Genomic DNA, 17,145 nt, shown 5'->3' with positions numbered 1-17,145 from the left:
ACATCCTGATGGGGGATTTGTACATGGTGCGATATGCCCATAGTGCGTCAGTCAGTTGTAAAGACTAAACTTTGTGATCCGGGTTGACCGTCTTTTCCAAGATCAATTTGATCTCCCTATTAGCAAGTTCAACTTGTCCGTTTGTCTGTGGGTGGTAGGCCGTTGAAACCTTGTGGATTACCCCATACTTTTGCATCAATGCCTTGAAAGATCGGTTGCAAAAATGAGTTCCTTGATCACTGATGATTGCAAGAGGGGTACCAAACCTTGATAACACATTCTCTTTTAAGAACTTTATAACTGGTGCATCATCATTGGTACGACACGGTACGGCTTCCGCCCATTTTGAGACATAGTCAACAGCAAGCAGAATGTAGAGGTAGCCAGAAGACGGTGGAAATGGCCCCATGAAGTCTATCCCCCAACAATCAAATACTTCTATGATAAGAATCGGGGTCAAAGGCATCATGTGCCGACGAAAAATGGCTCATAATTTCTGACATCTCCCATAAGAATGGCAATAACGATCGGTGTCTTTGAACAAAGTAGGCCAATAAACCCCACACTGTAAGATTTTTGCGACAGTCTTTTTCATAGAAAAATGACCACCACAAGCTTCATTATGACAAAAGTTCAAGACACTGGACACCTCATCATCTGGAATGCATCGTGTCATGATCTGGTCGGGACAATACTTGTAGAGATATGGATCAACATAGTAGAACTTTCGAACTTTGACCAGAAACTTGCGTTTATCTTGGGCACTCCAATCAGATGGGATTACATCTGTCACCAAATAGTTAACAATAAGAGGATACCATGGCATTTTGGTGACAGAGAAAATGTGTTCATCGGGGAAGTTGTCATTGATGGTGGGACCCTCGGAGGAGTGGTTAAACTCAAGCCAAGACAAATGGTCTGCCACAACATTCTCAACTCATTTCTTGTCCTTGATCGTTATATCAAATTCTCGCAATAGAAAGATCCACCTAATAAGACGCACCTTAGCATCCTTTTTGGAAAGAACGTACTTAAGGGCTACATGATCTCTGAAAATTGTGATAGGTGAACCAATCAGGTAAGCACGTAACTTTTCAAGTACGAACACCACTGCAAGAAATTCCTTTCCAGTGGTAGTGTAGTTCATTTGGGCACTATTGAGTGTCTAGCTTGCATAGTACACTACAAAGGGCTTGCCCTCCCTCCTTTGACCTAGAATGGCCCCCAATGCAAAATTACTTGCGTCACACATAATCTCAAATGGTAAGTTCCAATCAGGTGGCTAAATGATGGGGGCAGAAGTCAGCTTGGCGACGAGAGAACAAAATGCGTCCTGACATTGTTGTGTCCAATCAAACGTGGCTTCCTTTTCTAAGAGGTTGCACAGTGGTCGAGATATAGTTGAAAAATTATGTATGAACCTCCGATAGAATCCGACATGCCCAAGAAAAAGAACAAATGTCCTTCACAGTCTTTGGGGGTGGCAACTTTGAAATTAGCTCAATTTTGGATTGATCGACCTCAATTCCTTATTCAGAAACAATGCCAGATGAATCCATGAAATGACACTTTTCCCAATTGAGCACAAGAACTTTCTCGATGCATCTTTGAAGAACAGCTCGTAGGTTGGATAGGCATGCATCGAATGAATCTCCAAAGACGGTTAGATCATCTAGGGGGTGTTCATCAAAACTGTCAAACCGAACAACCCGATCATCCAAACCAAACCGCAGTTTTTTCTAAACCACCCCGTTAAAACCCGATGAAGTTTGGGTTGTAACCAACCCAAACCGCAATTATTTCGGGTTGGTTTGGTTTTCTATAGTCGTGAGATTGCGTTGAACCAAACCAACCCGATAGTATTAATTCTTTAATTTTTTTAAGATTGCAAATATTTTATTTGTACTATTTTTAAAAAAATATCATTTTTCTAATAATATTATAATTAAATAAAAAAATACTGAGTATTATACTTTATTATTTGCGACTACATGAAAATTTGGTAATTAAAAATATGCGTAAATTTTATTTCAATACGTAAATCTTCTAAAGATAAGTAAAATTTTGATTGTATTTGACAAAACGTTCTAGATATAATATAAATATATGATTTTCATTCGAGTTATAAAGTCATTCGTCCAGAATTATAATCCGAATATACCAACCCAAACCAACCCAATTATTTTCGGGTTGGTTTGGTTTGGTTTTACATTTTAATCGGGTTGGTTTGGGTTTTAAAACTAAAAAATTAGTTGTAGTGGTTCGGGTTGATAGAACATGAAAAAACCGACTAACCCAACCCGATTACACCCCTAAGATCATCCATGACTACTTCCATACATTTTCGACCATGTCGTTGAACATACTCATCACGCACCTTTGAAATGTGGCAGAGGCATTGCAGAGGCCAAATGGCATACGTCGAAAAGAAAATGTTCCAAAAGGACATGTGAATGTGGTCTCATCCTGGTCCTCTAAAGCAATCTCTATCTGATAGTGGCCTGAATAACCATCGAGAAAGCAATAGAAAGGATTACCTGCGACTCGCTCTAGAATCTGATCGATGAATGGAAGTGGAAAGTGGTCCTTGCGGGTGGCGGCGTTAAGCTTTCGGTAGTCAATGCACATCCACCAACCCGTCACAATCTTTGTTGGAACAAGGGCCCCCTTTTCATTCTCAACAACCGTGACTCCGCTTTTCTTGTGCTACCCACGAGCGCTTAGCAATTGCATAATTTGAGCGTGATCAAATTTTGGCGCCGTTACCGAGGAGGCACGACAATTGAATTCTTGACTTAAACGACAAGAGGTAAGTATTTTCTTTTATTTATTTATTGACTTTTGTTTTTTGTGTTCCCTAACAAATAAAAAACAAAACAAAAAACAAATAGAAAAAAAAAAATCTTAACGTCATATTAGTATAGCCTTTTAGTAATTCATGTTTCCCTTCTTTTCTTCTTTCTTTTATTGCATTTTTTATTTGAAATAAATCTTTAATACTCTCTAGATTGCTTTATGTAGTTTTATTTGTTTCCTTTTTTGTTTTATTCCTCTAATCTCCTTTAATCTTCTTTCTAATTTAGTTAGATTTAGTTTTACTAATTTTTGTAATTTCTTTTGGTAACTTAGCTAGGTTTTAAAAAAAAAATTATACGGGTACATTTGCAGTGTGTGGTAGAAAATAGTGAGTCTTGTTCTGTCTAGAAAGACTCGTTGTTAAATAAGGTTTAATTTGCTTTGCAATCTCCTCCAAGCTAGTTTGGGAACCTCGAGGAGTTCTTTCTGGAAAGGCTTGGGTCTAAAGTGAGATCATAGGGACCTTTCCAGTTGGCCTGGGAACATTCTTGGTACCCATTCACATTACTACATATTTATCCACAAATGAAAAAGAAAAGAGAGAGAGAAGTGAATGACCCAATTTAGAGACGAACTAGGTCGTTTTGCTAAGAAACCCAACGAAGACCTTGACCATATTCAAGAAACACCTAAGTCTATGTATCTCTCGTCAACTTCCACTTCTTCTTCTTCCCATCCATCTTCTTCAATCTCATTGCAAAATAATTTCTTCAACCCAATGGTACACATAGAGGACAATCATGTCAAAACCCTTAACGAGTACTTGCATCCGGCGTGAACTGCAGTCCCATCATGCATCATCTTCAATCCTAACGCGTCTAATCATGAGTTCAAGTCTTGCATGATCCAACTTTTACCAACCTTTCACGAGCTAGAAAACGAGAATCCATATGTGCATGTTCGAGAATTTGAGGAGGCAGTGACAACTTTCTATAGCCGCCCAGATGTCGCTAGCGTCATGAGGTTGAAATTCTTCCCATTTTCCCTCAAGGACAAAGCGAAGAGCTGGTTATACTCTATAAGACCAAAGTCTATTGGAACCTGGGAGGAGATGACTACGTTGTTTTTCAACAAGTTTTTCCCCAACCATAAAGTAATGGTCTAAAACGATAGATCTCAATGTTTAACCAGAAAGCCGGTGAATCACTTCGCCAGACTTGGGATAGATTTAAAGATCTGTTGAACACGTGCCCACACCATGGCTTTGAGAGTTGGCGCATCGTGAGTTACTTCTATGATGGTCTTACTGGTGATGAACGCAAGTCAATCCAGTGTATGTGTAATGGACAATTCTTGAATAAAGATCCTGATGAAGCGATTGAGTACCTCACGAGCTAGCTGAAATGACTGACGTTTGGACCGAGCCAAATCCAACGGAAAGTACTAATAGGTCCCGACCAGTTAGAGTATACCAATTAAAGGAGGAGGACAACCTTAAAGCCCAAGTTGAGAATTGACTCGGCAATTGGAGGTCCTCAAGTCCCAAAATGGTAGAGGAATCCATTCGATTGCACAAGCTGAAGTCCAAAATGCATGCTTCGTATATGGAGGCGTGGATCACCAACCCCAGGGTTGTGTACCATATGCTGAAATGAGAGGGGTGTACGAGGAGCAATGTAATGCCCTTGGGAATTACAATAAACCTTATTCACCCTACTCTGAATCTTACAATCTTGGTTGGAGGAACTACCCAAATTTCAGTTGGGAGAACAATAACAATGCGCCATCACATGGAAATCAGTGGAAGCCTGACCAACAACAACAACCATCATCAAGAGTGTATTCAGCGCCTCAACAAGCGCAAGCACGAAGAAGGCCCATCGAAGACACCTTCCACGCTTTTATAGAGGCTAAAGGGAAAACAAACCAAAGGTTTGAGGCAATGATCACACAAGTGATGGAAGGGAACAAGGAGATCAAAAGCCAGGTCACTAACCTGATAAATACTTTGTCTGTTTTGGAGCGTGGCAAGCTTCCTTCACAAACACAATCAAACTCAAAGGGAATTCATTTGGCACAAACCTCGGACTCCAAGGTCAAGGAGGTGAACGCCATCACTACTCGAGCTGGTACTGTGGTCGAGCCTCAACCAACAAAATCCACCACTTCCAAAAAGGACAATGGCTCAGAAAAGGAACCCGCAATGATTCAAGTGCAAGCCCCATTTCTGGAGGCTCTAAAATCTCAAGGGAAAGCACTAGAGAATCAAGGTGAGATCCTCGAGCATTTGCGACAAGTAAAGGTCAATCTTCCTCTGCTGGATGTGATCAAGAAGGTTCCGGCTTATGTCAAAGTACTTAAAGATCTATGCACCGTAAAGAGACGAAACCATGTCAAGAAGACTATGTTCCTAACAGAGCAAGTTAGTGCGGTAATTGAGCAGAAAACACCGCCAAAGTACAAAGATCCTGGTTGCCCCACAATCTCAGGCTATATTGGGACACAACTTTTTGGCCAAGCATTACTAGACCTTGGTGCAAGCGTAAATCTCATGCCATATTCGATTTACTTGCGTCTCGGACTTGGGGATATCAAACCTACTTCCGTAGTGCTCCAACTGGCTGATAGATTTGTGAAGAAGCCTTGGGGTATAATAGAGGATGTCTTGGTTCAAATTGATAAATTTTACAATCCCATGGATTTTCTGATCTTGGATACGCATTATGTGGTTGACGCCAAGTCAAAAATTCCAATCATCTTGGGAAGGTCTTTTCTTGCAACAGCAAATGCCCTAATCAATTGTAGAAATGGCCTCATGAAGATGAATTTTGGAAACATGACTATGGAGGTTAACATCTTCAACATTGCAAAGCAACCACATGATGAAGACGAGTCCACCCACACTTATATGATAGACACACTCGTCGAAGAATCCAATCTTCTTCCTGATTTCGAGTTTTTCGATCAAGAGGAGATATCCAATGTTTCGGCGATATTTGTAGACTCACAAGATCGAAAAAACTAAGTTTTGGCAACCACGCTTTAAAGAGCTACAGCAAGAAAGAACAAAGCCAAAATCGTCAAATGAAGAAACCCCAAAACTCAAACTCGCTCAACTTCCCAAGGGTTTCAAACATGAATTTCTAGGAATCAGTGATACCTTCCCTGTGATCATATCGTCTAAACTCAATGCTTCATAAGAGACACGTTTGATTGACACGTTACGTGGGCATAAAGAGGTGTTGGGTTTGACGATCGCCGATATCAAATGTATTAACCCTTTAATTTGCTCTCATCACATTCATCTCGAAGAAAGGGCTATACCAAGACGAGACCCACAACGAAGACTGAATCCCACAATGAAAGAGTTTGTCAAGAAAGAAGTCTTGAAGTTGTTGGATGTTTGTATCATATACCCAGTCTCGGATAGCAAATGGGTTAGCCCAACACAAGTAGTCCCCAAGAAATCAAAAGTCACGGTTGTTGAGAATGAAAAGGGGGCCCTTGTTCCAACAAAGATCGTGACGGGTTGACGGATGTGCATTGACTATCGAAAGCTTAACGCCCCCACCCGCAAGGACCAGTTTCCACTTCCATTCATCGATCAGAATCTAGAGCGAGTTGCTGGTCATCCTTTCTATTGCTTTCTCTATGGTTATTCAAGCTACTATCAGATAGAGATTGCTTTAGAGGACCAGGATAAGACCACATTCACATGTCCTTTTGAAACATTTTCTTTTCGGCGAATGCCATTTGGGCGCGACAATGCCCCTACCACATTTCAAAGGTGCATGATGAGTATGTTCAGCGACATGGTCAAAAAATGTATGGAAGTATTCGTGGATGATCTAACCATCTTTGGAGATTTATTCGATGCATGCCTATCCAACCTACGAGCTGTTCTTCAAAGATGCATCGAAAAAGGTCTCGGGCTCAACTGGAAAAAGTTTCATTTCATGGTTTCATCTGGCATTGTTCTGGGGCACATTGTGAATGGGTACCAAGAGTGTTCCCAGGCCAACTGGAAATGCCACTATGATCCCACTTTAGACCCAAGCCTTTCTAGACAGAACTCCCCGAGGTTTCCAGACTATCTTGGAGGAGATTGCAAAGCAAACCTTATTTAATAACCAGTCTTTCTAGATAGAACAAGACTCATTATTTTCCACCACACACTACAAATGTACCCACATAATTCTTTTTTAAAACCTAGCTAAGTTACCAAAATAAATTACTAAAATTAGTAAAACTAAATCTAACTAAATTAGAAAGAAGATTAAAGGAGATTAGAGAAATAAAACTAAAAAAGAAAACAAATAAAACTACATAAAGTAATCTAGAGAGAATTAAAGATATTATTTCAAATAAAAAATGCAATAAAAGATGGTTAGAAGAAAAAAAGGGAAACAAGACTTACTAAAAAGCTACACTAATATGACGTAAAGATTTTTTTTTTCAATTTGTTTGTGTTTTTTTTAGGGAACACAAAAAACAAAAACTCAATAAAGAAATGAAAGAAAATACTTACCTCTTGTCGTTTAATTCAAGAATTCAATTGTCGCGCCTCTCAAGCAACGGCGCCAAAATTTGATCAAGCTCAAATTGTGCAATCGCTAAGTGGTCGTTGGTAGCATAAGAAAAGCGGAGTCGTATCCACGAGTAGGCAAAAACTAAAAATGAAAGCCAAAACCAAACGTCAAGTGGTAAAGGAAATATAAAAATCAAAAGATTGTTAAATAGAGGAAAACACAAGCCGTCAGGTTACTCGATAGCTTCATTTACCAATTATTCATATGGTTCCACAATTATTACTCATTCACAAGTTTCACATCCCAAACAAGTAATCAGAAAATTAGACGTTAATATCAACCAATAAAACAATATATTTATTTACGAACAAACTCTTTCAATTAAGACCGTTAATAAAATCTCGTTGATTAAACTAAAACGACGATATATTAAAGTGATTATAACGCAGTAAAGAGTTACTCTAACACAAAATTATCATTCTCATGAGTTTTATAGGCAATCCCTAAACTTACAATATATCTATTGGACAAAAAAAAAAAAAAAAAAAAACCCCACAAAATAAGTGTTATAAGAAATTGATACTCTTTAAAAATCACATAAATCAAGCATTACTAAATTCATATGAAAAATAAAAGAGTATAATCTTATGAGAGGAGAAAAGAGTTTGATTCATAAATAAATTATACATTAAAGCACAACAAGTGGAACCATAATCGGTTAGGTAAACTTACACAATCGAGATCACCCTTAGCCTTGCTAGAAACTTAGCCAAGAACAACAACTCATTCTCACAAAATTCTCGAGAAATATGAGAGAATAAAATGATATTATATAACTAATTTTCGGAATAAAATATGTGATGTCCAAAAACTAAGTCAAAACTTCGTATTTATAATGTTTTAGATGTGGCAAAATAAAGGGAAACTAAAATAAAATGGAAAGTAAATATTACACACATAAATGATTATTTCTGGAATTAATTCAAAATATTAGGAGAGGCATCGTTTGGTACAGCTTTGTTTTACAAAAAAACGCTTTTAGATTCAGTTTTTGGAAAAAACTGTTTTTTTTTTAAACTGACAGGTGTTTGGTAAGCTGTTTATAAAACAGTTGTTGCTGGTAACAAAAGCTGATTTTGCGTTTGGTAAAATAAATATATTATAGTAAAAAGACTAAAATAGAAATAAAATAAATATTTAACAGTGATATGGATAATCACGTGAGGATATTAAAGTAATTTTATATCAAATACAAAAACGCTTTTTCTAAAAGCTAAGATTCGTAGCTTTTGTGATTCATGTACAATTTTTAAAATCTCTTTTGAAATTTTTTCTAAAAACTGTTTTACCAAACAGTAATATTGCAGTTTGGTTTTTGCTAACAGCAAAAACAGGCTTAAAAAAGCTGTGTCAAACACCCCCAATATTGAACATTGCCGCTGAAGAGTAGAAGGAAATCTTCCTTTGGTAATTTTCTGCCACTTGTCACACAAAGAATGGACCATGGGAAAGGTGGGAATATGTGGGAAGTGACCATTGGTTGTCATGATGTGGACTAAATGAGTTTTCCAAATTGAATTCTGAATCTCACGGTGATATAAGAGGGATATGCAATAAAAGACAAAATCTTCTTTCCTTTCTCTTGTTGTTCTTGACGTGAAGCCTCTTGAAATATTTTATCAATTAATTCTACAAAATAAAACGTATCAAGTCAAATATTTATAGGATTAAAATACACAAAAATAAATATTCATTTTAAATAAATAATAATCAATAAAATATTTGTAGAAATCTAAATTATTGTTAATAAATATTGACAGTTAAGCACAAAAATAACACACTTTCATGTACTAATCACCTACCAATGACAAGGGACGGAGACTTTGACGACTCGGAGAGAAAACCACGAACGATTCTTAATGTGACCGAATCAGCCGACTATTTTCACCAAGGCACACAATTATTTTACTTCAAGATTATGTTGTCTTATGAATGTGACCGAATTGGCAGATAAGTATTAAACAACACACATCGGAGTAACTAAATTAGGTTTTAAACTTCAAATCCACAAGTACAAAAAACAAAAAAAAAACAAAAAAACAAAAAAAAAAAAATTGTACGGAATATTATTAGCAATAAATTTCACTCGACCCACCGTATTCACTAAAAAAAACATCCACAAACCATAATTAATTCAAATGTTTTCAAGTCCCTTAAAAAACTCAAAATCAAAAGCGTCCATTTCGTCAAGTTTCATCACCAAACCAATCTCAACACTTCCGTCGCAATTCTTTCCATCGGAAAGACAAATCGCTCCAGTCTTATCCACAGAAACCATATCCACTTTCCTCGGCCTCATAAACCTGAAATCAACGCCGTAAACCCCAAACCTTGGCGACCCAACAAAGCTAATCACCTGAACCGAATTCTCTCTCGCCACGTCATTACCTAATTCAGCCCTACCTGCGATCATCACCAACACCAGATTCTCCACGCCTTTGAATAAATCTTTATTCCCATCCACGCTCTCAACGGCTCTCCCGATCACCTCAAGTGCAACTCTCATTCTGTCCTTATTAGACTAGTTATTACTCAACTACTCTGTATTTCTGTTAGCGTTAGTTTACTTACCGTCCTACGCACGTTATAATTGCATGTACTATAAGTAGCTACATTTCAGTTAATGAGAAGTAGTCTGATCATTTCATCCAAACACTATTTCAGATCTGAACCTTTCTCTCCCCCTAGAAATCTTTCATGGTATCAGAGCGTTGATTCTGGTGAACGGAAATTCGATCCTCTCTTCTTTTCTGCCATGGCTGATGACTTGAGCTCAGATCTCGGAGAGTACTCTCATGCTCAACCGATGGATCGCCAAGCCAATTTCAATGGAGTTCACACTGCGACGAAGTTCGCTCCTGTTACCTTCTCGAATCCAATTCCAGCAAAGCTTGATCAAAACAATTTCCTCATCTGGAAAAAACAAGTCTCCACAATGATTAAAGGTCATCGTCTTCAACGATTCCTCTCTGAAACTATGCCTATACCGAACGAATTCGTCTCCGTTCTCGACAAAGCGAACGGAATTCAGAATCCGGCGTTCCTCGACTGGGAGCAACAAGATCAGCTAATTCTCTCCTGGTTACTCTCGTCAATGACTGAGGGATTGCTTTCCAGGTTCGTCAACTCAAAGACCTCAACGCAAGTGTGGTCTCATCTGCAGATCTACTTCGCAACTCAGGTACGCGCTAAACAAGCGCAGTACAAGGCTCAACTCGAGAACACAAAGAAGAACACAATGCCTATGAGTGATTTTCTGCTAAAGATCCGGAGCTGTGTTGATCTGTTGAATATGGTTGGACATAGGACAACCACGAAAGAGCACATAGACGCAGTGTTCGATGGATTGCCAATGGAGTATGAAACATTTATGGTTGCGATAAATTCAAGACTCGATCCATACACTGTGGATGAGATTGAATCGCTACTCTTATCTCAAGAGTCATACATTCAGAGGCGAAATCGGAGCAATGATCTTGCCTTTGATCAATTGTCTCTTGATAATCCATCGGTGAACCTAGCGTACTCCGGAAGAAACAACAACAATAACAACCGGCGCAGAAATTCTTAGTACAACAACAATGGAAATTTCGGTCAAAATCCTCAGAGGTTCTCCACTCAGACCACGAACTTCAACAACATGACTCAAATCAGAAGTCGCGGTCGAGGAGGATTCAGAAGTCAAGCTGGAAAGCAACAATGCCAACTCTGTGGCAAGCTGGGACACATAGTGACTCAATGTTACTATAGGTTCGATCACAGCTTCTCAAGTCCTCAACAACTCCAAAATCAGCCAAACCGAGTCCAAGGCAACCTAGCAACAATGACTGCACCAACTGGACTTGAAGGAGACTCTCAAAGTGATGAACATATGTTTGCTATGATGGCCTCACATGACTCAGAGTGGACTAATGGCAACACTGGATCAGAGTGGTATCCAGACTCAGGAGCCACAAACCATCTGACAGCTGATACAGCCCACTTCACCAACAAAACATAATTTTTTGGTCAAGACCAAGTGCATATGGGAGATGGTAAGGGCCTATGCATATCTCATATTGGTAATTCATGTTTTAACTCACCTTTTGATGCATCTAAGACTTTAGTTCTAAACAAACTCCTGCACGTACCAAAAATTACCAAAAATTTGATGTCAGTGTCTCAATTTGCACAAGATAATAGAGTCTTCTTTGAGCTTCACCCATCTTTTTGTGTTGTCAAGGATCTCAGGTCCAAGGCTACACTAATGAAGGGGATTGTTAAAGCTGGACTCTATGTGTTTGACTCAGCCCAAATGCCATTACCAACGTCAGCCAGTGAACCACAAACAGCCACTCCTAATGCGCCTCACCTACCAAATGTGTCATGTTTTCTTTCATCTACTAGTTGTAATCAGGAGTCTAGTGCAAAGAACTATCAACTATCGCACAATAGGTTAGGACATCCTTCTGAGATTGTTGTAAAGAAAGTGCTCAAGTCCTGTAACCTTGACAATATTAATAAAGACTCTCAGTTTGTGTGCTCATCTTGCTGTCTTGGTACACTACATAAGTCACCTTTTCCAGTGTCAAACACAAAGCACACAGCTCCTCTAGAGATGGTATACTTGGATATAAGGGGTCCTGCACCTATGTTATCTAGTAGTGGCTATAAATATTACATTCACTTCATTGATAGCTACTCTAGGTATACCTGGATCTATATGCTGAAAAATAAATCGGAAGCCTTAGAAGCCTTTACTCTATTCAAGTCCCAGGCTGAACTTCAATTAAGTTTCAAGGTGAAGACTATACAAACTGATTGGGGTGGGGAGTATAGAGCCTACACACAATACCTAAACAAACATGGCATTCATCACCAGCTGTCTTGTCCTCACATCCATGAACAAAATGGCAGGTCTGAAAGGAAACATAGACATATAGTGGACTGTGGTCTAACTCTCTTAGCCAATGCCTCAATGCCTCTGAAGTTCTGGGATGAAGCTTTTAGAACAGCAGTTTATCTCATCAATAGGCTTCCCACTGTAGTGCTCAATTTTCAAACACCTCTCCTTACCTTATACAACAAGAAACCTGACTATACCACACTCAAAACCTTTGGTTGCTTGTGTTTTCCCTACCTCCGACCTTACAACAAGCATAAGTTTGATTTTAGGTCCAGTCCATGCACTTTCTTGGGATATAGTCTAAAACACAAAGGATTTAAGTGTCTTAATGACAAAGGGAGACTGTTCATAGCACGTGATGTGGTGTTCAATGAGCTAGAATTTCCGTTTTCCAAGATTATTCAACCACTCACTAAAACACCACCGGTTATTCCATCTACTCCCTTACTTGTTTTACCACAATTTCTAGAGCCATCAAAGTCATTACAGTCAAGGACACCTATTCCTTCATCTGCAAGTCAATCATCCTCTCCACCTGTCATGTTCCCAGGTCCTGATAATGTCCAACCTGTCCCTAGTCTTGATGCAACACATGGTGTGGTTAGAACTAATGATTCCATTGTGCATAGTCTCTTGCCTCCTTCTATTGCACAGGACCAGGATTTGGCAGCCTCAACCAGGGATTTGAACACTCATGCTATGACCACGCGATCAAAAAATGGAATTTACAAACCTCGTGTGTTTTTGGCTTCAGTTGAGCCAAATACTGTTGCAGAAGCGATCTCAGATAGCACTTGGTACTCTGCTATGCAGACTGAGTTCACTGCTCTATTGAAAAACGAAACTTGGAGTCTTGTCAAGCTTTCGGAAGGTCGCAAGGCAATAGGGTGCAAGAGGGTGTTTAAGGTCAAACAAAACTCTGATGGCACTCTCAACAAGAACAAGGCACGCTTAGTGGCCAAGGGTTTCTCCCAGGTTGCAGGGTTTGACTTTACTGAAACTTTTAGTCCAGTGGCTAAGCACACAACAATCAGGATTGTCCTCACAATTGCACTAAGCAAGAGCTGGCAGGTGAGACAACTTGATATCAACAATGCGTTCCTTAATGGGGATCTTAAAGAAGAGGTGTACATGCCTCAACCTGAGGGCTTCAAAGACTTAAGTGACTCATCTCTAGTGTTTCGTTTACACAAGTCTCTTTATGGCCTTAAACAGGCTCCAAGAGCTTGGTATGACAAACTAAGAACAGCTCTAGTTGAGTTTGGTTTTCAGTCCACAAAATGTGATCACTCTCTCTTCACACGCTTCAAAGCAGGGTCAATCATCTATGTCCTAGTTTATGTAGATGACATCCTTGTTACTGGGAGTCATTCTCATGAGGTTCACAGTCTCTTCACCAAGCTGAATGCCAAATTCTCTCTCAAGGACATGGGCGAGGTTGACTATTTTCTTGGTATTCAGGTCAAGAAAACAGTCTCTGGGTTCCATCTTTCTCAAACAAAGTATGTCCAAGATCTCCTTTGCAAGACCAAAATGCAATATGCTCGAGCCACGTCTGCTCCACTGTCGTCTGGAGTGACTCTTGCCACGTTTGGGAGTGATCCGGTGGCTGATCCGACTCTATATAGGAGCGTTGTTGGTGCTCTTCAATACACAACTATCACAAGACCTGAGCTTGCCTACTCGGTCAATCGCGTGTCTCAGTTCATGCAGAATCCTCTTGAGGCTCATTGGAAAACTGTTAAACGGATCCTGCGTTACTTGGTTGGCACGGCAGACTACGGTCTTCACATGAAGTCGTGTCCTGAGTCTGATCTCCGGCTTGTTGGCTATAGTGATGCAGATTGGGGAGGTGATGGTGATGATAGACGATCTACTACAGGCTATTGTCTTTTTCTTGGACCAAATTTGATTTCGTGACAGTCAAAGAAACAGCACACTGTGTCTCATTCCTCTACTGAGTCTGAATACCGGAGTCTAGCTGCTTTGACTTCTGAGATTTTGTGGGTCAAATCTTTACTCAGCGAGCTACATCTGCCTCAACCTGAGGTTCCTAAGGTCTGGTGTGACAATGTCAGCACAATTCACATGTCATCCAATCCTGTGCTGCACGCCAGGACCAAGCGCATTGAGCTTGATCTCTATTTTCTGAGGGAGAAAGTTGTTAACAAGGAGATTGAGGTTAATCATGTGCCTTCAGCTGAGCAACTGGCTGATGTCTTCACGAAGGCTACGTCAAGTCCACACTTTGGCAAAATGAGATCACGGCTGACGGTGGATTCTTTTCAAGTCCAAAATATTAGTGCCTAGTATTATGAACTTGAGGGAGGGTATTAGACTAGTTATTACTCAGCTACTCTGTATTTCTGTTAGCGTTAGTTTACTTACCGTCCTACGCACGTTATAATTGCTTGTACTATAAGTAGCTACATTTCAGTTAATGAGAAGTAGTCTGATCATTTCATCCAAACACTATTTCAAATCTGAACCTTTCTCTCCCCCTAGAAATCTTTCAGTCCTCTCCGGAAAGCGCCGCGATCTCAACCGTCGCACCTCTTCCTTCAATGCATTTCCCGAAATACTACGGCGGAACCGCCATGATCAGGCGTGATCGAAACTCGGCCAAGAGAGCAAGGTAGGCTATCTTTGATGGAGCTTCAGTGACTCTCATCGACTTCGCTACACAGATGAAAACGTAGCCAGAGACGATCGAATAAGATGTGACTCGTAGTTGAGCAGGCCCGGAGTTCTTCAGCTTCTCGATCTTTTCTCGGCTCAACTCGAACGTGGGTCGGACAGAGCTAGGGTTGACGAGAAACTCCCAAGTCTTCAGGCTTCTATTCTCCATCTTGCTGTCCTCCTTCATCCATGCATTTGCATATATCGATTCCAGCCCTGCTGGGTCTGCGATCGATGTCCGGTCGTAGAACGACCGATCGTTCTGAGATTCCAAGAGCGACGATGATCGGGAGATTTTGGCCCACGATTTCATGAAGGATGTCGAGGCTTTCCCGTCCATGACCGCGTAGTGATACGCGATCCCGATGCAGAATCCGGATCCGGGGAAGAGAGTGACTTGGATCACGACCACTTCGGCTCATTCCCGGGACGAGGCTAGCTTCGGGGTTATAGGATGAATTTCCACAACGGGGAGGGTGAATTTATCACCGGAGAGAGATTTGAACAATCCTGGCATGTCGGACTCTGCCACAGTGAATGAGACTCTGTCGCCGTCGAAGTATTCGATGACAGGTTTCGTACAATTTTATGGCCAAACTAGGTGTCTGGCGAGAGGAAGGTAGTAAGAGAGAGAGAGAGAGAGAGAGAGAGAGAGAGAGAGAGAGAGAGAGAGAGTTCTTAAGCTTCGGAATCACGGAGTCGTACAATGATTCTCTCTCGGATGATTCATATAAGAAGAGACGCGTAACCGGTGGAAACCTCAGCCACAAAATGTCGAAGAAAATCAGCGGGAGAAACTCCGGCGAAGCGGATTCAGATTTGGTTCGAGTCCGCGGCGGTGAAACCCGGCAGACCTCGACGACTTTCACCGAGTGAAGTTGAGAATCCATTTGGAGAGAAATAATTGTTTGTTTCTTAATGAATCATATCTACGACCGAAGCTCCTTAAATATAACCCGCACCAAAAAGTTGACACGAACTAAACTATCCCAAGAGTCATGAGGTCATAGCTCGTCCTTATTTGCCCACCCATGGAAAAGAAACTGTTACTATTAATCAAAGCAAACCGAACAATTTAAAATATATTTAGAAACGCCAATGATTGAGCAATAATAAACATCTTTGAATGTACCCTTGATTGTGAAAGAATGAGTGGTACGTAACACACAACACATATATTTCTTTTTCATAAATATAATAAAATTAACACATATTTCTTTTTTTGAACGCAGCATTATATAAGAATATAGGATATTAACATGAATATTACCAATACCAACATTTTATCAAAACGCCATGAATCATTTTGACATATCTATAACTTACTAAATGATTTGTGAAAATGCTATAATATTTTTAATGAAATCGGTGAAGAAATTATAAAATTTGTCACCAATCAAGCATGAGATTAGAAAATTTCATGATCGTTCCAATTTTGTGACTGATTTGTCACGAAATTTGAGATATTTGTGACAAATCAGTCACGAAAATTCTAAATTTGTGATAAACCGATTACCAAATTCTAGAATTTTATGACTAATTGATCACCCAGTATGTCACAATGGTACATCGATTGTTTTCTTGATTATTTTCATCCATGTTTTAATATTGTTAAATTACACGGACTAAATCACTTGAAACGTTGGTATTACAATCTAGCCAACGTTTTATTTAAATTTCAATGTAGCCACAAATGATAATGTGGCTTTATTAGTCATTTAGCAAATTACTACATTAACTTATTAAAATCGACTAAAGATAAACATGTAGCCAACGTTTTTATCGTAGCCAAATAATGCAGCTTTAATATACGTGATATCAAGTTGTGATAAATATTCAACTTTCTTTTTTTTGTAGTCCAATTAATTGCGATATCAAGTTTTTTTTTGGTTAATTTCACTTCATTTCCGTTTATTCTACACGCGATATCAGACATTAGAAGAAAAACTCTCGGTAACCAAGAAAAAAGAGAAAGTGGGGTAGTTATTTTTTCGCGGTTACTTAATATATTTTTTTATTAATTTAAATAATGAATTGCCTTTTAAATTTTTGTTTTGATCACATCCAAATAATGCATCTTTAATATACGTTAACTTGATCCTCGTTATTCCATAATATATATATATATATATATATATATCTATATATATATATATATATATATATATTGTAGACCAATTAGTTGCGATATCAAGT

At 39.3% G+C, this 17,145-nt stretch overlaps 1 protein-coding gene, 1 non-coding gene and 1 pseudogene across 2 annotated transcripts; 1 reads left to right on the top strand and 2 right to left on the bottom strand.

Annotated features, from left to right (window-relative positions):
• Positions 1-3,954: 3,954 nt before the first annotated feature.
• LOC149408234 (small nucleolar RNA R71) lies at positions 3,955-4,061 on the bottom strand. The gene has a single exon (XR_016301825.1). It is a non-coding gene; the product is annotated as a small nucleolar RNA R71 (small nucleolar RNA).
• Positions 4,062-4,447: 386 nt separating this feature from the next.
• On the top strand, positions 4,448-5,821 carry LOC149408233 (uncharacterized). Its single transcript, XM_089624561.1, has one exon. It carries the CDS (start codon positions 4,448-4,450, stop codon positions 5,819-5,821), a length of 1,374 nt encoding a protein of 457 aa, XP_089480687.1.
• Positions 5,822-14,851: 9,030 nt separating this feature from the next.
• On the bottom strand, positions 14,852-15,839 carry LOC149408232 (phenolic glucoside malonyltransferase 1-like; annotated as a pseudogene).
• Positions 15,840-17,145: the final 1,306 nt, after the last annotated feature.

This window comes from Urtica dioica, chromosome 1 (genome assembly GCF_054948205.1).
Source record: "Urtica dioica subsp. dioica isolate 48M chromosome 1, U.dioica_male_clone48M_v1_H2, whole genome shotgun sequence".
NCBI lineage: Eukaryota > Viridiplantae > Streptophyta > Magnoliopsida > Rosales > Urticaceae > Urtica > Urtica dioica.
Note: the sequence above shows the minus strand (reverse complement) of the source record. Positions and strands in the feature narration are given on the sequence as shown.